The 21116-nt window shown below is 31.4% G+C and overlaps 1 protein-coding gene across 3 annotated transcripts; it reads right to left on the reverse strand.

Annotated features, from left to right (window-relative positions):
- Positions 1-444: 444 nt before the first annotated feature.
- LOC143068154 (uncharacterized) lies at positions 445-20982 on the reverse strand. 3 transcript variants are annotated; one of them, XM_076241969.1, is made up of 20 exons: positions 20438-20982; positions 19257-19289; positions 18207-18251; positions 17378-17485; positions 16476-16514; positions 14996-15067; positions 13931-14061; positions 13495-13649; positions 12306-12396; positions 10593-10687; positions 10129-10172; positions 9560-9670; positions 9219-9305; positions 7530-7638; positions 6281-6423; positions 5339-5742; positions 4162-4259; positions 3554-3610; positions 3143-3160; positions 445-647 (listed from the first exon to the last, which is right to left on the reverse strand). In XM_076241969.1, the coding sequence occupies exons 1-20, from the start codon at positions 20612-20614 to the stop codon at positions 622-624; spliced, it is 2043 nt and encodes a 680-aa protein (XP_076098084.1). In that variant the 5' UTR covers positions 20615-20982; the 3' UTR covers positions 445-621. The 3 variants fall into 3 exon arrangements, with proteins under 3 accessions (XP_076098084.1, XP_076098085.1, XP_076098086.1); XM_076241970.1 differs by lacking the exon at positions 3143-3160 and having other exon boundaries at positions 20438-20980; XM_076241971.1 differs by lacking the exon at positions 19257-19289 and having other exon boundaries at positions 20438-20978.
- Between the last annotated feature and the right edge of the window lie 134 nt (positions 20983-21116).

Raw genomic sequence — 21116 nt, forward strand, 5'->3', positions numbered from 1 at the left:
GAAAAAAAGCCTTGAACATCACAAAATCCAGCACAACTTGAGCAAATAAGCTGAGTGTAAATTAATTTTTTCCTGACCTTTCGATCACACTTTTTTAAGTTGAGGCTACAAAATTGTCCGAATCATACCAAAAGTAAAGCATCTGTACTACCGGTGGCAGTCCTTTTGCACCTAAAATTATTTAAAGGTATCAGTTGCACTGATATGACAATAATCCAAACGTTATTTTCATTTAATCTCTCCGACAGTTGATAACCCAGTTTGTTAGTACAAACAACATTAATATCTAGAAGCCTGAATCACGTATGCTTTAAAGGGTCGTTTGGAAAGCAGACACATACAATGTTGAGGAGCATCCGAACCAAAATTGGCCTAAAATATCTTTTCTAGCATGAGTGGCTTTCCTTAGTTGAAATACAATTACAAACTTTAAGGCAATAACAATGAAATTTACATAATTTATTGCTTTTTAATGTAACAGAATCAAGTTATTCATATAACACAAACAATCACTGTAAAATGTCTTAGCTAGTAGACATGTTTTTATTTTCTAGTAGTCTAGCACCTTTTATACTGTTCACACTATCAATAAATGTTTCTTAAAGTTGCATCCTGTACAATTTAACGAGCTGCCAAGAACTTTTGACCTGAAAATATAAAACAAGAAAGCATATAAATTAAGTTCACCAATGATATATAACATAAACGTATTGAAATTTACGGATAAACGTCATTTGATGAATTTCAAAAGTATAGGTAATGAATTCTGCAATGCAATAGACCATAGGTAAGACATTGAGCGACGAATGATTTGCATAGCAGTTATAACTGGTCCAATGGTCTAGGATAGTATACAGAATGCAGCAGTGGTTTTTCATTGATATTTCAAAAGCGTTAATTTTAATTCTGTAGAGGGAAAAATGGATATTGCAATACACAAAATACCGCTCTAGCATTGTTCGGCTGAGTGTCAAAAAAGTAAACATGTTTAGCGAAAATAGTAAATTTAGTTAATCTAATGTGGTTTTTTTTTATTGTAAATAAATTTACATTTCCTTGAAAGCAAACAAGGGTTTTTTGACAGTTTCAATAGACATAAATTCCTAATGGATTTACGAAATTAGAACATTTTAAAAGTCTGTCGCCATAATTTTCAATATTTTTAACATGGTGAAGCTAGTTATTTTGGTCGGGTTTGTATTTAGTTTTTCAGTGTATTGAACTGATGTCTTTTAATGAGGTGGAAGGCGAGTAAATTTATACCAATATCTTAGCAGTGTTAGTTTTGTAATTTCGATTTTGTTTTGATTTTTTTTTTAAAGAAATGCTATTGAAACAAAATTTAAATTACCTTGTTTTCTTTTTTGTTACATTGACTAATGTTTGTCGTTTTAATACCTTAGTTAAACTATTCTCAATATGATTCAAATACAGATTATGTTTCCACAAAATGTCAACAAGCAAGTAGCGTGGATACTGAATTTGTATTTTAATCAGATTGAGCGTTGCTTTCCTTGACCCAAAGACGCTATATGCTATTTATCTAAAAAGAACACAACAATAGCTTCTAAGACTTACACTAACTATTAAACAATAACATAAATTCAGCATCAGTGCTATACATTTAAATAAACTACCTATTCACAACACCTTCCTTGGTTATTTTTTTTTTCGAGAATGCGAATTTTCTAAAGATTGTTAGTGCTGAAAAAATTGTTAGTGGTTTTATGGCGCGAATAGACATATGGGCTATGATATACATTGAGTCAATGTATTCTAGGAAATGAAAACAACGCATTAGAAATTTCATCATGCGTCTGAAGCGCTTTCCTAGATGTACCTTCATCAGGAAGGTCCAAAGCCGAATATTTGAAAGCAAAGGATGGACATGTGTAAGATTTATAAAAAAATACAAATTACTTTGTTTATTCCATGGAAGTATTTTATAAATAACTATATCGCGACGACTTTGCTTAAAGAAATATTGAACTAAAAACGTAAATGCATAATGACACGGTTAGTTTTTTTTTCCTTGTCTTTTCTTCTATGTTTTGTTTATTTTCTGAATCAGATTCAAAAGGAGGTGGTTGAAAATATTTCATAAACTCCACATTTCCGAGCGCATGTTAATGTTTTTGTAATTTATTCAAATGGTGTTAATGGCAGACGGGAAATTGTCTGTAGATAATTTTGAGTTTGACAGATATTTTTGAAGTCTGTTTGTTGTATTTTTAAAAAGGGGCATTAGCTGTCAAATTCATGTTCACCGATTTTAATCAAATTCTCATATTTGATTCATTACAATGTAAAACATTTATCCCAACTATTAAAAGACTAAAATAAACAATTAACAGGGCACGGGCATGAAAATACGTATCTTCGTTTCGTGTGTATTTTAGTCTAGACGCTATCTAAAGTCACCCGATGACCAAATAAGCGATGTAAACACAAATATAGATATGAATAGATTAATCAAACTCGTGCTGTTGGATTATTCTAAGTCTATTAAATTTCATATTATAGACGAGAAAAATGTTTATCATCGTTTTTACCTATATAAGAATTTTTGTGTGGATTGAATCAGTCATTCAAATGATTTACCTTTGTTTCACTTTCAATGTTGACATTCTTTTTCTTTAAATAACTTTACACATACAATTCACGTGTTATTCATCTCAAGCGAAGGGGTTTAATTGAAGTTCACATGAATACGTATTCAATGAGGTCGAATTATTCACTAGCAAGTGAATAATTCATAATCAATGTTTACGATGTTTAAAGTTATTTGACTGTTTCACTTCAGTGTTCTGTTGTATCGTTGTTTTCCTCTTATAGTTGGTGTGTTTCCCTCGGTTTTAGTTTGTAACCTGGATTTGTTTTCTCTCAATCGATTTATGACTTTTGAACAGCAGTATACTACTGTTGCCTTTATTTACCGTTGGGTTGCAGTGTCATTGTCGTATACATCGCGTTTAACTTATACTTATATACATTGCACAATTATATAACCTTCCCCTCTAAGTCATACACAAAGCCACCAAGTGAAATGAAGTATATACAATTTCCAGCACCATATAATTCTATATAAACTATCTACAGGTTCTAATTTATTTCTAGTTCTACTATATTCTCGGTATCTTACCTGCAATTCTCCTAGATTCTAAATATTCATCATTAAATTTACTTACAAATATTTAGCAATTTTAATCACATTAACAATGAAAGTATCAGCCAATGTCTCAAAACTACTGTTGAAACGCCTTTCTGAAACTTTAATACTATAGTATACACTTCCTGTTTTGCAAATCAACTGAATACATTTCAACTAAAAAAGTATTCACCATTCTTACTTTGCTATTAACGCCAATTAAATTACTGAACTGGTAATTGGCCAATTAAAATGTCGTAGAGGGTATTTTGGAGGATAAGCGGCATGAGGCTCGGGCAGTTATTTTATACTTGCTTTTTTTTTTTTTATCTCTTAATGATCGAAATGACAACAAATAAATATAAAAATTTCTGAATGTTCAAAATGAAATTAAATCTTAATTACCTGTCATAGATTCTGGTTTAATAAAATCGGCCATGGCAGTAGTCGCAAAATTATTTCCTAAAGATAAAATAAGTACATAATTTACAAATATACAAATCAGTCGTATACAGGTTTTTTCATATTTACCTTTTAACAATTGTTATGTATCTATTTGATAATAGATTATATTTCAAAACAGATGTTTTTTTTCTAGTTGAAACGAAATGAATATTGAAACACGACCAATACAAATAAAAAATAATTTAAATATCCATATAATCTAAGTATCATTAGTTTCTGAAAATGTAAAAATGTCTCTGAATACCTTTATCCCAGGCATTACCTTACCCGTATTTGGCACAACTTTTTGGAATTTTGGATCCTCAATGCTCTTCAACTTTGTACTTGTTTGGCTTAATAAATATTTTGATATGAGCGTCACTGATGAGTCTTATGTAGACAAAACGCGCGTCTGACGTACTAAATTATAATCATGGTACCTTTGATAACTCTTTAAATAACGACATTATGTAAATGTGTATAGATCTTTTAAAACATGAAATCTTTTGCAAAAATGCCAATCATCGAAATGCACATGAAGATTAACAAAAGCATTAATAGGTACGTACGTCCAGAATTGTCTGTGTGGAACAAATGACTTGAAGATATTGGTTTCTCAAATTTTCTATCACAGTCCATTATAGTCCGTAGTTCTATATTTGAAACACTGAAAAGAAAATTATCAATTGTTATTTTAATGTGGTATAGAATATCATAATGTTTGACACATTGACATTGTACATCTAGAAGTTTCTTTGCAAAATGCCAAACTTTCAATTAAAATATAATGTTTTGAACATTGATGCTTATTGTAGACAAATAACACATATTCATTCTACTTTCTACGATCTCATTAGGATTTTTCTCCTGCCTTCCATTTAGTTATACATTATGATTTCCCCTTCCCAAACTCTCTTTTTTTATGACAATTGTCCCTAGTCTTTCTTTTGTAGACACTTTGTCTTTGGTATTTGTATTTGTGATTTTAGCCTAAACAAGGAGAATGTACAAGACATGACATCCCTCAAATTGAAGTATTTGAACGGATACAATCTTACGTATAATGTTCACACATGGCGCAGGTGACTGTTTTTATACTCCCTTAATAACCTCAGAAAAACGACGCATCTGAATGCCTACATGTTTAACGTAAAACGTGTTACATTTGAGTGTTTTACCCATTTGGTAACGTTTCCGATTCAGTCATTTAAAAATAAAAGACGATAAGATACTAAAAGGCATTACATCTATAACATGTTTTTTTGTGAACATCAAATTATTTTACAAAATTTCCTTTCTCGGCACAGTATATAGTTATATGAAAAATAATCGCTAGAAACTAAAGGCGCACATGTCCGCTGTCAATGAAATTAACAACGTTATCATAGGTAAAATAGCTATAACAGATTAGTATTTGTTATCTCAACTCGCTTGCTTTTCTCACTTTCGCCGTAACGACTCAAGCGGGAAAATCAATATCGTTGAGATTATTAACGATAATCTATAAGAACGCGAATCTTTTCCAAAAGTTTTATTTACATAATAATTATTTGCTCAGTACTTGATACATTCAAAACATGGAAACAAAGGTTGTGAACTAGACTAGTATAAAAGAAATGTTTAGCCAGTCTGATAACTATTGCATAATTATTGACATGATTAGAACAATGTTTTATTATCTTCACACATAAAAATAAGCTATATGTACAAGTCTTTCTATCCTAATTGGCATCACCAATGACTTACGTTCTTGCTTCAAGGGGTGTAAAATCTGACTTCATTACAGAGTTCCTCATAGCATGTTCCACTGGCAGACGACAGTGGTTATCACGTGCTCTTAAACTTTCATTAGTATTTACTGTATATGGATCATTTGCTTTCAAGTCTTGGGTGTTTTGGCTGACAAAGAAATGCAGGAAAGGTTTTCCTTCTTGTTTTTTCTCAGTCTTCCCAGCAGGCGGGATGTGTCCATCATTTTTCTGGTCTCCTTGATATTGAAGTTGTGATTCGGAGGCGAAGTCAAATGGCTGATAGCCAATAGTGAAATGTGTTTCTTTGCCTTCATTCAATCTTTGTCTGCATACATTTTCTTGTTGTCTGCGTCTACCAACAGCATGCTGCCCAGCCATCAGACTACCACTAAAGTTTGTCTGAAATGACAACAATTGGCGATCTTAACAGTTTATGTTTGACAGCTTCAAGTACAAATTTTAGAATTCAGAATCTGCTATAAAATTGATCTGTGTTCAACACTCTTAAATTCTCAACAGTTTGCAATGCAGGATCTCGTATCTATAATTATTTCTACACTTAAGTTTTTTAATGTTAACATAAGTTAGCACTAGACACAAGTATTATTCGATCAGTAGTGGCAATTCGTGCTCTACCTTATATCATATTCTATGATCATTAAATGTTCAAACGGATTAAATTGCTTTTCCATATCGAACACACACACTTTCACCATGGCTTTGAGGGCACATCATAATTTCTGCGAAATGACTTGAGGACGGATAACTAGTTACTAGTTATTCATTTATTTATTTTATTTTTTTTTATTTTTTTTAAATTGGATGTAAATTTTGTTCTCTAATACTGACGGGTCTAATGCTAATTTAAAGAATAACTGCACTTTCCAAAATTAATTCCTATGTTCCTTATTAAAAAGCATTTGAGAATTGTATGTACCTTAGCTTCTGATGTTCTGTCCACAAGTCCCGGATAAGGTAAGGCATCATTAGGTGTTAAGTAGTCAAAAACTACTCTTGGCTTTTTCATTGCTTCCATCGGTTTGTATCCCTTGGGTGGACCTTTGTAATCTGCATGTGCCACTGTATGATAATAGAAAAGGGTAATAACGAAAACATAGGTTTTTTTTTCATATGAATAAAAAAAAATTTCGCACATGTGTTATTGTTTTCCTTATTCGTTTTAACAAATTGATATTTCCTGATACGGATGTATTTGTGTGCACTTTAGGATAGAAACAAGAATGTGTCCAAAGTACACGGATGCCCCACTCGCACTATCCTTTTCCATATTCCATGGACCGTGAAATTGGGTAATTATCTAATTTGGCATTAAAATTAGAAAGATCATATCATAAGCAACAAGTGTACTAAGTTTCAAGTTGATTGGACTTCAGCTTCATCAAAAACTACCTTGACCAAAAACTTTAACCTGAAACTCCCACTTTCATTTTCTATGTTCAGTGGACCGTGAAATTGGGGTCAAAAGTCTAATTTGGCTTAAGAATTAGAAAGATCATCTCATAAGCAACAAGTGTACTAAGTTTCAAGTTGATTGGACTTCAGCTTCATCAAAAACTACCTTGACCAAAAACTTTAACCTGGACAGACGGACGGACGAACGGAGCCACAGACCAGAAAACATAATGCCCCTCTACTATCGTAGGTGGGGCATAAAAAGATACTGGCTAATTGTTCCTTGGTGAAAAAAAATATTTTTTTTGTGGAACCCATTTCATATAAAAACCAGAAAGAATTGAAGAAACCTTGATAATAAAGCTCTTCAACTGTTTCGGCTTTAAGCGTTCCTGATGAAGGTAAATCCAGAAAATCGCTTCGGACGCATTATATTCATAACGTCTTGTTTTCACTTTCTACAACAGCCTTGCACTTAAAATGTACCTTTATTGTAATGTTTCAGTATATTTAAAACATAAGATATGTAATATGTATTGATTAAAACTGTTGATTCCCAGGGCAATGTTCTGAATCTATGTCTTCCAACAGATCTATTGGAGAAAAAAACTGCACTGTTTAGAACAATTCAATTAACAACACAGTTCAAAGACACAGGAGGCCTTAGAAATTCCCCAGTCCTTAGGGATGTCATTGTTTGGTGGACAAATAGGTAAGTCAAAAGCAAGAATGACATGATTCTTGTCTCAAGTTTAACTTTTAATGTAACTCACAAGAGATTTGTCTGTCAAATGTATGACGATTTGGATCAAAGCTCATTATAACGTTGTCTGTGTCACGTTTTTCTAAGTTCATTTCCATTGCTGTCTGTCCTTTAGAGTTCTGAAGAAGAAAACACACATTTTGTATAATTTTATGAAATTTCTAGTTGTAAAAAACTTAAAGGTATATAATTTTTAAACGTTGCTGTCGCGTTAAAATTATGATAAGAAGTGGAACAGAAACTGAGTTCCTTTCCAGAACTCAGATTTATCCCTATGTTTTAAGTGTTTTTGAGTTGTATTCAACAGACGTTTTTACGCTGTCTTTATTTTTATTTTGTCTTGTCTTTCTTTTGTAATAAAAAAAAAAGAAACAAACGTTCACATGAAGGAGTATGGTTGATGTTATAAGTGGTCAAACATTTTTTGTGATATTTGTTTTCCTTAATATGTAGTTTACTGTGTAGTGTTTTGTGTTTATATGTAAGATTAATTTATGAAATGGTGATGACAGCATTATTTTTTAAACAGAGATAAGGTGTCGTTGTAACACACTCACTACTGGTGTGTGGGTTTATCTTACAATTTACAATTTATTGTTTCGTTAAGAGTTTTCTGTTTGAGTCTTTATCTTCTCTTTTCGTAGGAAATACAAAGCATCTTTTTGACATGCTTGATTCGAGCGACATTGACGATTTTATTGTAGACGAAACATGCGTCTGGCGTACACAATTTTAATCATGGTATTTATAATATTATCATTGTTAAGAAAACACTTATCAGTTGGAAAAAACTGGATCAACCTCATACATGCAACTACAGAGAGACCGTCAGAAAAAAATGGATATTACTCGTATAAGGGGAACTAATTAAATTAACGAAAGCTTAATTATAAGGTTACAAGAGCGCAATTATTCGTAATGCATTTTCCATAGGGTACCACTGGTGTTCCGTATTTTTTTTTTCACGAAGACTACACAAACTAGGGAAAAACGGGTAGCAGTTTCTATTACTAGAAATGCCAGTGTTGCATTACAACCAAAAAATATATAGGGTCATGCAGCTCAAATTGACTTAAAATGCAGTTGAAAAAGATCGTCTATTTTTTTTCGCTTAATGAAAAAAGCATATTTTTAATGGTTCCGACGTGCAGAAATGGAAGATATTCTCTATACTTTGTAAAATGTAAATATGATTTTCGACAACTTTTAAACCTAATTGGATAAGCTATCGATTAAATGTAATTCCAATCTTGTATCATCTTGTAATCAGAAGCCGTATAGGATTCTATTCTGAGTACCATCTTGGGGTAAAAGGTAAAATGTAAACAAATAATTGCGCTCTTTAACCATAAGGCTAATACTCCCAAGAGTATCACCAGCCTAGTAGTCACCATTTTTGTGTTGAATATCATTTATGCGTTTAACAAGTCAGGAATATGACAGCTTTTATCCATTAGTTTGATGTTTTTTAAGCTTCTGATTTTACGGTTTGGTTCATTTTGTGTAAATTTACTGTTTATGAAATGTTGAATTATTTGCATCAACAAAATATTTATTCTCCAAGGAATAGATATGCTTAGTCGTACTTTGCACAACAATTTTCTATACGTCAGGCGTATGACCTTATAGTCCAACCAAACAAGTGTTAATTTTTACTCGAGAAGTTCTATTCATGTATTCTATTGATAATTGTAATTACCTTCCATGGCATCGCAGGAGTGTAACTAAAATCTGTTTTGTTTGATGTAGTAGGTTCTCTTAAGTACGAAGGATCATTGTGGAATAACTGAAAATATATAGTAAATAATGCTTATTTAGAAAATAATCTCGCTTAAAATTTCCACTATTATTTACTTATCTAACAATAAATGAAATCTTCAATTAAACAAGAAAGCATCAATAGTATGATTCATAAATGTAAATGGCCAATAATTTTTTCAATTCAAAACACGTATTATAAGTCGGTTAATAAGAAACAATAACATATTCGGAAGTTAATCTAATTTAAAACAAATGTATCGTATATAAAAACAAACTTACGCTGCCAGCATCAGCTGTTATCATTTTACTGGGAGGACCACGTGTTGTCATAGATCTGGATATGAAGTCCTTGTTGTATATAGAATGTGATGTATCGGGATCGGTTCCAAACTAACAAAATAAAAGCCAATTTTAAACATTAGTATATTATCAATGCTATATAAATTATGTTAACTTATCATTATTTACAATTACAAAAAGAGTAAATGAACTGTACAGTTAATCTTAATTTCAAGACAAAATTAAGGCAATCATTGTCCTGATTACGAAGAAATCTAAAGTTTTTTGTGTGATGCTTTGCAGATTATTGTGTACTTATAAAAATGTTTTTTGAATGCCTTATTCAATTTGGTATGTTTTACTATTAAAAAACTATTTATCCGAGGATTGTAAACGTGTTTCCATCTTTCTTATCTGATTGACAAAGTGTTAACAAAATGAAATAAAGAAAAGATACTCATTTGTGCCTACATAAACAAGTAAAATATATAAATCAAAATTGTAAAAATTTGAATTATTCAATAGTTTTGGCTTTCCATAGTTTTTGTTTTGGGAATTGTATTACTTACGTGGAAGTGGGCTGACGTTTGGTATATTTTGCCGTCTCCTGCATCTGTAAATAGATACACTCATGTGTGTGTTACATTTTAATGTTGTGTCGTTGTTCTCCTCTTATATTTAATGCGTTTCCCTCAGTTTTAGTTTGTTACCCCGATTTTGTTTTTTGTCCATAGATTTACGAGTTCTGAAGAGCGGTATACTACTGTTGCCTTTATTTTTGATTAATATAGAATTAATTGAAATGCTCACTTACAGAACACATTTTTGTTAATAGTATATTTTTATTTTATAAAATGTATGTAAGCAATGGAAATAGTTTCTGAAAAAAAAACCAGAGACCATGGAGCTCTAAACAAAATTCAATGATAAATGGAAAAAGACAGAACTTACAAAAAAATACGGATAAGACTGTGTGTCCTTTTAGAATAAGATAAAGTGATATACGCGTATTCATAAGTATTTGAACACAAACCTTTTAAAACGTTAGGCACAATAACTTGTCTGGCATATTCTGCTAACTGATTACTGTCCTCCTCTGTCTCATTCTTTTCTGAATCCTCCTTAATTCTGATGTGTATAAAAGTTAGAGAAGCTAATGAAATGTTAGAAATAACACATTATAGGCTAGTAATATGACCAAAAGTTCCTTGACTTTTTGAAACAATTTGTTAATATTGCAGCAAACGTTTAATTTTAATGTACTCGTCAATTTTCGTTTTTCATTTTGGTTATGTTTAAATAGAAGTTTGATATGACACATCAAAGATACACAACTTAAAATTGATTGTTACACCAGATGTGCGCTCCAATCACATAAACCTCATAAGTGGCGATCAAACCGAAACAAATGGAAGGTCAAATCAAATGAAAATGTTGAAAATAAAAATTTCCAAGGGGTAGAAAGCAAAAAGTCAGCAATAACAGCATTTTATTTTTTTTCAAAAGTTACATAATGCCTTTGAAATCATCTTAAAAAATCCAATTCTAAACTGCGTAGATTTCTTTCTTGTCAATTTGACAGCTGCGTTAAGGAAGTCCATTTCATTAATTCTACATTTATGTTGTTGATTTGTGCTTAAAGTACATTGCGCTAGATTTAAAAAAATATACTCATATGACCTTAATAAAAAAACAGAAATGAATCATTAATACACATTTTAAGAAATAAATTCAAATATGAAAATTCCTTTTCAAGTAGGATTTAGTATTATGGAAGTTTTTTTCATTATTCTATATTTCATGTACCAGTTGTCTGTTGGGAAGAGGGTACTTTCAGTTTGTTAAATTAAATATCATTCTTGTTTGTATTTTCGGTTTTTAACATGACACAAAATTAAAGTTATAATACAAATCATTACCATTGGTAAACTTAAAAAAAAAATAACTCATCAGAGATACCAGGAGGAAATTGTATAAACCAGACGTGCGTTTCGTTTAAATAAAAACTTTTAATCAGTGATACTCGAATAAAGTAAAGCGAAAAAGATCAAATAAAGCACGAAGTTGAAGAGCATTGAGAACCAAACATTTGAAAGATTTTGCCAATTCAATTGACGCTCAAATTATTTATATGTTGGATAGAACATCTTAGTATTTTGAAAAATTTAAAGTTTTTAAACAGTTAATTCGAAATTTTCATCATATCTATGATAATTCCTATCGACACAAAGTGCTGACTATCGAGATGTTCGTCTGATAACGTTATGCAAACATTCAATTATTCAAAATATTTTCGTTGACACTTGAATATATCTGGTGTGTTTTTTTTTTTTGTAGTCCTTTTTTTTTGGTGGTGGTGGGGGGGGGGGGGGGGGGGGGGTGAAATATGGACACTCAATTCTAAAACGAATATTATGTTTCTGTTCTAATAACAAGATTTAAAATGAGTCAATATTTGTAGTTTTTACACGAATTTAACAAGTCTGAAGTTCTCAACCAAATATGTGACACCATTCAAATATTTTAATACAGATATCCGACAGGAAAATGTTATATCATATCTTTAAAAAAAAAAAGGGAAAAGCATTAATTGTATTCAATAAACTTAGTTTTACCAGTTCATTACATAGTGGGCTGTTAGCTGTTCGTATAATAGTTCTTGTTCAGGTCAATTTCATCTCCAAAAAATCATGTGTAATTGTAAAAATTATGTGTTCTTGTGTTTTGTATATTTTTTTTTACTCACTCTGAAAGTTTTGCTTTTCGAATTGCTGCTTCTCCGGGTGGAAGAGTTCTTGGTCCGTAATCGTCATTAACAGTTGATTTCATTTTGCCAACTTAGAAATAAGAGAAAGAAACCAAATAAAGATATCTTTCAAAACACTTTATAATATCTTATACATTTAGATATGTTTACTTTTTATTACTTTCTCCAACATAAAAAATCCTCATTTCGAGTGTAACATTTTTTTTGTATTTTTCTCTGGTTTTTTATTTTTTGGCTGAGTAGTCCTTCCCTTGAATGACCAAATGAAGATATTTGCTATTATGTTCTGAAATGTATTATTTCTTGTTAATATTCTGGATCGGTTTCGTCAAAGTTTCAAAAAACTAGAATAAAACAATAAAGTCACTGGCTATCTCATTATATTTTTTAATAATTCTGAATTGGTTACACACCCAAAACAATTGTTTGATGTTATTGCTTTATTTATAGTATTTTGTCATTACTGATAGCCTATTTCATTACATTCAAATTGTTTGGAGCTTTGCTCAGTATTTTAGCATTCTTACCAAATTTCCTTGGGTTTTTATATGTATATTTTGAATATTAAAACCAGTAATTGTGCTTATAAAATATCATTTACTTTTATTGTCAATATCCCCCATCATAAGAGTTATTCATATGTTAGAGTTGTTCCAATTAATCGTTTGATTTGGTACGTAGTAACTTGCCACGATCCTCTATTCAGATCATGATTTGTAATTTACAGGTAAGTATAATTTCAGGATTGTACTTATTTGTGTGCTTAATTATTGGTTTGTCTACGATTCAAAACAATTCGGTGCTTTGTGCCTATAATATATCAAAGGTAACTTTATGTTGTTAATCAAATATCATACATTTATTGTGTAATGCTATCTATCCAACCAGATTATGGTAATTATAAGAGCTTATCATACTATCTATCTATCTAATATATTCTTTTATCTACTGCTTCACACGCAGTTTTTACAACCCTTGGTCATCATAATTCTATAAATTTTTCGGTGATTAATCTTCATCATCATAATTACCAACCATTATCGGTACAGAGATGCATCTTTATCATCATCATGAAACTTTGTCTTAATCGTGTAAAGGTATCATCACGGCGTTTTATAATGTAACATAATGCTCTCTTGGTCAATCACAAGGTTTATCAATGGTTTACCTATATTATCATAATCTCCTGTTCTGAATACATGTGATTCTTTCTCCATCAGCTTCATGTTTGTGATAACGGAGTTTTTGCCATCATTTAATCCTTCCATTTTACTTGTAGGTTCATCACCAACACCATAAGCTCTTTGAAATTCGCTAAATACTCTGCATACATAAAGTATATAAATATTAATTATTGCAGACATTTGTTTTGGGAGTATTTGGAGAATATCTTTCCTTTTACTGTATGCCTATATGCATAAGGTTAGTTTAATCCTGTTAAAGCTAGTAGTTTTTTAATAGAAATTGTTTGCTTTCAATCTATAATTGAAATTCACTCACTTGGAGTAGATTTTAAATTTTACACTTTGTCATGAAAATAAAGAGAATTTTCACAGCATGTCATAAACTTTAGCTTTGGTTAAATTTTACTCTTTTTGACTTACTGTGGCTCGTCACTTCCAAATGCTATACTAGTTCCTCGTTGTGGGTGAACATGTTTGGCAGAAAGTGGTAGTTTCATAATAGAAGTGTTTAGTCTAGGATGGTTTGGTGGCAGCGAATTAGTCCTGAAAAACTGAAGTTAGAAGAAGAAGACTCATTAAAGACCCTTTTTTTTCAGAAAATTTCATATTGAAAAATCTATAATTTTTTTTCTCAGAATTTCATATAGAAAAATAGTTATTTTATATCGAAATTGTAATGAACTAGTTGACCAATAATAATGGATCTTTTGCATCTGAATTTTTCGATTCCTTTTTTTCTTTTCTTTGTTTGCCGTTCTATTATCTTAAATTATAAGTATTGCAAATAAACTGTACAAGCGATATCATCGGAGTATAATTAATACAAGCATTAGCCTTTCAAAAAGGGCTAAGTCGACTCTTAGCTGATGAAAATGGAAAGTGCTCTCGCTTTGTAGATTTATTCATTTACTAGAATAGCCACGTGCACCAATCAACAAATTTTACCACACACGTGAGGTCACACGTTATGAAGTAGTATATATCGTTTAACGTTGTTGTTTACGAAACTCCAGAAGATTCGACTATTTATAGATAAAAGTTACCTGTGTACCAATATCATGAATATGCATGATTAATGACCAAGCAAAATCTAATTGCTAAAATGGAGAGGACAAACCGCCGATACTGTACGGGATTGAAGGATATTTACTAGGTTTGGATTGTCCTAACCAATCAATAAACTTTGATTATTCACGTCTCGTAATATCTTCCAATCAGGTAGCAAGGAAAATTCACGCACTGACTGTCCATCGTTCAATTCTTAATATCGACTCCTAGGAGTCGATAACAAGTTGGTGCATCATATGTAATGTCTGAACTTTAGTCAAAATCTTATTATATCGGACAAATATGTTGAAATCAAGTTACTTGGCCAATGATATAAAATGGCTTGAGTCTTTAAAGAAATAGAGTACAATATCTGATTAATTTTGACCTCAGTGACTGTGATATTTAAAGTGCTTCTTATTTTTTTACAACACCTACCTCTGGGATATAAGCATTGGAGTACTCAGAATTTCCAATCTTTCTAGAGGTCATATATCTTGGAGCCATATCCTGAAATTAAAAAAAATAAAATAGATATAGTTCAAATGATAACAATTGTATGTTAAAAGTTCAGATATCTTACTGAAGAAGCTTCTATTGTAATGGTAGTAACAGGAACTAATATATGACATCAATTATCAAACACATAGCTTACAGGTGTATCTTTTAAATTATCGGAAGTATATACTGTTGTGGGATAGATAAGACTAGATAATTACACTTAGTGCCAGAAGGTCAGAGACATATTGATGACACGTAAATTAAAAAGATGCCTTAAAATTGGAATATTGCATTTCGTTTCTTTAAAGTACTTTTTAGAAACAATTTAGAAAAGTGCTAGCTTAAGAATGATAAAACATAGTACTAAGGTGTCAGACCATCGATATTCCCTCAAATTTAGAACGTATGTGAAAGTAGCCCTTCTCTAACACAAAATAGTGCTTTTGATGTCCTTGTTTACCCTAACTAACCAACACATTTGATAAAAACTTTTGGTGAAAGAGAAATATAGTCAAACCATTTTGAGCCAAAAATTATTTGTCTTTGAGTTTGCATTAAAAATTCAGGATTCATGCGCTCCATAGTATTCTACTTTAAGATTTCCAGAAAACCAGGGTTTATTTTTTGGAGTACCTCTGTTCAAAGGTCATTTTTTTCTTTCTTAGAAGGCTTTAAAGGTATGTTGAAAACTTGCATGTAGAAAACTGATACATGTACAATTCAGGATATACCTGGTTTCTATGAAGTTAAACTTAAGGTCAGATATTTAGAAAGCTGTGAAAATTGCAAAGTTCAAAAAGTTCTAGCAAGGTTTTTTGTTTTGTTTCGCATATATCCTTCAGACATTCAGTATTTGATATCGAACGGTTAGTGCGTATTATTATCTAACCTTGTTTTGCCGAAGCTTTTCTTTGTGAAAGTTTTCCTAGAGTTATATTCTCAGGATTTTCTGTTCGATTTTAAATGAAGCGATACACAGACTCCATACCAGTGTTATTTACCTTTCTTTATTTGACATTGGTGATATATATAAATGCTACTCAGTAACAGTAAGTTTTAGAAACCTATTGTACTTTGATTTGAGGTCATTGGTACACCTAAAGGAATTTGAGGTCAAGGTCATATCTTATGAAAAAAAAGATAATTAATATACATTGTGGATAAATCTACAGTGTTTGTAAATGTTTTTCGAAATAATCTTGAGTTTAGAAACTACCTATATGATATAAATGTGAACCAGAGTATTAAAACATGTTCGTTTTTATTTTTGAATTTGTTCCTTGAATGCTTTTGGCTCTTTCACTTCACATTTACGTTTCTAAAAATTAGAAGAAAATGGAATGCTACAACTGTATAGACCAAAATCTGATTTAAATAACAAAAATGTAGTATTTAATATAAGATCATATATACTTACAGGCCAATTTATTATCTTGCTATCCAGTATCATCTCAGGCTAAAAATAAAATCATGAGTTATTATCAATGACACAAAACAGATTTCTGCAATTTGGAATTTCTTTTAAGACGTGGATAATGAATGTATGGACCTTTTCCCCTATGGATATCCTCGTTTAATTGTTTTGAGTTCTTCAACCAATCCTTATTTTCAATTTCTAGATTTAAGTCAAGATATCAGACAACCTTTACCGGATGGAAGGCCTCAATGTTCTTTGAGATGAAGAACAGCAACAAAAGCGCGGTTTCTTTGGGTTTTTTTTTTTTTGTGTGTTTTGTTGCTCTGCGTGAACTGATTGTGTGGATATTCCATATCATTTGTTTTTCTATTTTACTGTATCTGTTTATTTCAATTTCGTTTTGATAGCTGACATATCATGTCCAAAATCGGAAAATCTAGTTAGAGGACATCATCAGTCTAGCGTAAAGTAAAGTAAAAAGGAGTTAAAAAAAGGGATGATGCTAGCTTCTTTTCGTTATTCATGAGAAGCTCGCGATTAATGTCCGCTTCAAAACAAATATGAATAAGGAATAAAATCGGTAAGAAGTGCACAGCTGGTTCTCATGTGATTGTCGGTTGAAAAACATAACGCATATGTTGTCAATTAGAAAATCAAGTCAGTGTCTTTAAATATGTCCGTGAAAGAGGTATACAATAAGGCAATCCCATTAAAGCTCTAACCATAGTATGAACAATCACAAACCTCAAACTCGTGGCTTTAATAATAAGCCTAATGTATGATGATCATTCATTCTTGCTGTCTGCATGGTGTGTTTTGAAAATTTAACTTGATGCGGAACAAATAAACATTTTGATTGATAAGGAAGAAAATTCAGTAATTAAACACGTTTTTATACTAACCTTACTTGGTGGTTTAGTCAGGAAATCAGCTTTAGTCGTACTGTCTCTGTATGTCTCCATTGGAACATTTTTACCACTGTCGTTTCCAATTTCAAAATGGTGAGAAAGCTTAAAATATAAAAATTCAAATATTGTAGAATTTAGAATGGAAACGGGGAATGTGTTAAAGAGTCAACAACCTGACCAAAGCATAAAGCAGAAAACGGCCCAAGGCCACCAATGGGTTTTTAAACCAACTCGAAAGTTCAGCACCTGGGTGCAAGCAAGACTAGTAAAGGCCAGAGACTCCTGATTTGGGACAGGCGCAAAACTGCGGTGAGGTTTAACATGTTTTGTGAGACATCAACCCTCCCTTATACCTGTAGCCAATGTAGAAAAACACACAGCAATACGTACAGTAAAACTCAGTTTAAAGGAAGTCGGAGGTACGATGTCAGAATGGGTAACAATATAAACTTAGCAAAATGACAATGATACATAAATCAACAAAGGACTACTAGCAGTTACTGACATGCCAGCTCTAGCTTCATGTTTGCTTTCCAGCAATTTTACACTTTTTCAAAATAATTGTATTGATATGATTAAAAAAAAAGGTTACAACATAAAGAAGAAAATACTAATAAAGCAAAAGATCGTAGAACTGATTCTTAGGTAATTGCTTTAGGAGTGATTCGTGTCACATTCTATAACTCACTAGATGAGGGTGTTTTGTTCTTTTTTCCCGTTGGTGATTTACGGCCTGTATATACTGTGACGAGTCATGGTAATTTTGTCCATTTTACGTGAAAGTTATATATATCACATAAACAGCCATTAGCAATTAACATACCTGTTCCTTTGTTTCTGGGAAAAAACTGGGGTCCAAAGACTGTCCCTGAAAAAATACATACGTGAAAGAGTTTACGTCAAGATATTGTAACATATGTCTTGCATGCACAGCTTGCTCCTGTTTTTATACTTTGTTTGGACCTGTCCTTTTGTTATTTGCTTTCTTTAATTCAAGGAGAAAAGATAGTATACGTGTTATATATAAAGGAGATGTAGGTATACTTCAATTAGAAAGCAAAACATCGAAATAAAAAAAGTTATATGCGAGTCAATGTAAAGTTTTTAACAAAAGACAAATGTCTTTACAATATGTTATGTTTTAAATCGGTCTGCTGAACTGCTCCAATCCAATAAATGCTTGCTTTCAATTCCAAAAACATACTACTTTATTTTTACTAGCATACATTAATCTGAAAATAAGGGGCAAAAGTATGGAACACCACAACTTAAAACATAGTGCCGCTGCTTTGTGTGTCTGTATTTAATTAAATGTTTCACATCGGTTGATGAAGTGTATACATAAATTTCTATTGTTTGTGACTTTGTATTGAAAAGATATTCTTGTGTTATATAAAAAAACTATGTAACATTCTTTTTAGTACTTTTAATTTAGGATATTTTTAAATCTCCTTGAATGGAATACAATCAGTTCTGTCATGGACACCTGATCAAAGATACCATTTAATTAAATAAGTTTATTAACGTTTGACAAAAGATAAGATCTAAATTTATGTAATACAGCCTGCATGAAAATACAATTCAATTCAATTCTTTATCAACGAAAAACGTGATAAGAACAAATGTGACATAAGATACTATAATGAATATATCAAATAAAAAATAATTAATCACAAGTGAATTTCACTGAAGGAATAAAAAAATCAAAAAAATCTGTACCAATCACTGTGTCCAAACTGTGTAACCATAAACAGACAAAATGTGCAATCGACTATGCTTACGTAAGTGCACTTTCACCATTGCTATATATATATATGTGAAGCTCAAATTTCAAAACCATAAAACACCTAAATGAACTAGTAATGTATTTTACCCGAGCATTCTCATCATTAATAGTTCGTTTCCACTGAAATATACATAAATTGATGATGACTGTGTTCAGTATTTAAGACTCAGTTCCCATATTAGAAAAATGAAATCAAGGGGTGTTTTAATATAGATATTTATCGGTCGTCCCTCTGTCTATATCACTCTGTTCAGCTCTTAATATTATTCCGTATCATGTCTTTGTGACGTCAAATACGTTGACCCGGCCTTAATAACTTTGACCCGGACATATCAGCGACGTCATAATGTTTGAACCGACGTTAATAACTTTGACCCGAACTTATCAAGTCATCTTTTGTGTGCTGGTGAAACAAAGAAAACACTTCTGAAACACGCAAATATAGCCCGATAAATCGATTATCAGATTATCTGCATATTGATATTGTAAAATATCAGCTGCTTGACATTATATGAAGGCTTTTTGATCTCGTTCGCTACGCTCACTCGACAAAAAGCTTCATATTATGTCTCGCAGCTGATATTTTACGATATCAACATGCAGATAACCTGATAATCGGTACATATATAGAAACAAAATTGTATTGAACGTCTTGCATCCAAATCAGCCGTTACATCTTATTTTTGGAGCTGTGCCTCTTTTGCATGATCAAATGGTCATTATTGTCCACATATTGTCCAAAATATATGGTATGATTACCTAAGTCAGACAACTATCCATTGCAAGCCTATAGGACAAGAGTGTTAACAAAAACATGCCACCCTAGGGCCTTTGACAGTGAGTACATTCATCCGGTTACCGTATATCGTAAGATTTGATAAACACTCTTGATCTACCGTTTTAAAGTTTGGTTATGCTGTTGCCTGTTTTTATTGGACATACAATTGTAGATAGCCCTCAAAAATTGATATTCCTCACTCCTTTTTCAATGCTTAGTTAACAAATTTCTAATTCTCATCTATAGCTATAGTCTGTTATCCCCACGGGGTCATATTACATATTTTGGGGGTCTCAATACTTTGATAACCAAGCTTTCCGCGATGATAAAAATTATTAAACTTGTTAACATGAACATAAGCAACTATATTTATTAACAAAATATACAACTTGAGTAATTTGACGATTCAATATATATATATTAAACAATGCAAAACTATACCTGCAAAACATCTTCATAAATAATGAATGCACATAAATTATAAACTTACAGGAAAATCTGTTTCATAACTGGTGCCGAATACACTTTTTGAAAGTCCTTTTGGAGTAAAATTATATTCTCCCTCCTTCAGAACACAACTTTTAGATAAATTTCGTCTGATTTCTTCCACTCGTAAATTCCTGTCTGGACCATATAAACGATTTCTCCTTGCATCTATGGATTCCATTTTGGTATGTTTCGAATTCTTTACTATCCCAAATGTAGATTACAATATCCTAATCTGACAACATCATCGGTAATGTTGGTTTGTTTTTCTTTATCTTATTGGGATTATATTTTCACCTGTTACATACTTAATAATTTAATAACAAAGACATAATGATCCAATTTCGAATTAATACTATTGTCTTCGGTCGCCAAGGAGATGACCCGCTAATCCACCCGAATAATGCAATTAATACGATACTTTTGATTGAATTAAGTAGACGTGTGATCCCTTCGGTTTCTTTATGCTCTAACGGTGCACTTCATAAATTAAGAAAATATTTCATTAAGGCTGTTAACATTTAGTTACTGATTTTTAATTTTGTATATTAGTATAAAATTTAAAAGTCCGATACGGTTCCACCAGACAAAGTCAATAGTTAATACAAAGCAAGTTTGATAACATTTGGGATATTTTACAATTGAGCACAAAAACATATGATATTTGATAATAAGGTTAAATT

This window comes from Mytilus galloprovincialis, chromosome 3 (genome assembly GCF_965363235.1).
Source record: "Mytilus galloprovincialis chromosome 3, xbMytGall1.hap1.1, whole genome shotgun sequence".
In the NCBI taxonomy this organism is placed as follows: domain Eukaryota; kingdom Metazoa; phylum Mollusca; class Bivalvia; order Mytilida; family Mytilidae; genus Mytilus; species Mytilus galloprovincialis.

Bases quoted from the DNA above. Each gene is read 5' to 3' on its own strand.
- LOC143068154 (XM_076241969.1), bottom strand. From the start codon at position 20,614: ATGGAATCCATAGATGCAAGGAGAAATCGTTTATATGGTCCAGACAGG. The intron at 18,252-19,256 runs GTAAAATACATT...GTATTTTTTCAG, and splicing joins TTAATGATGAGAATGCTCGG to GGACAGTCTTTGGACCCCAG. The intron at 10,173-10,592 runs GTTTGTGTTCAA...ATCTATTTACAG, and splicing joins TGTGCCTAACGTTTTAAAAG to ATGCAGGAGACGGCAAAATA.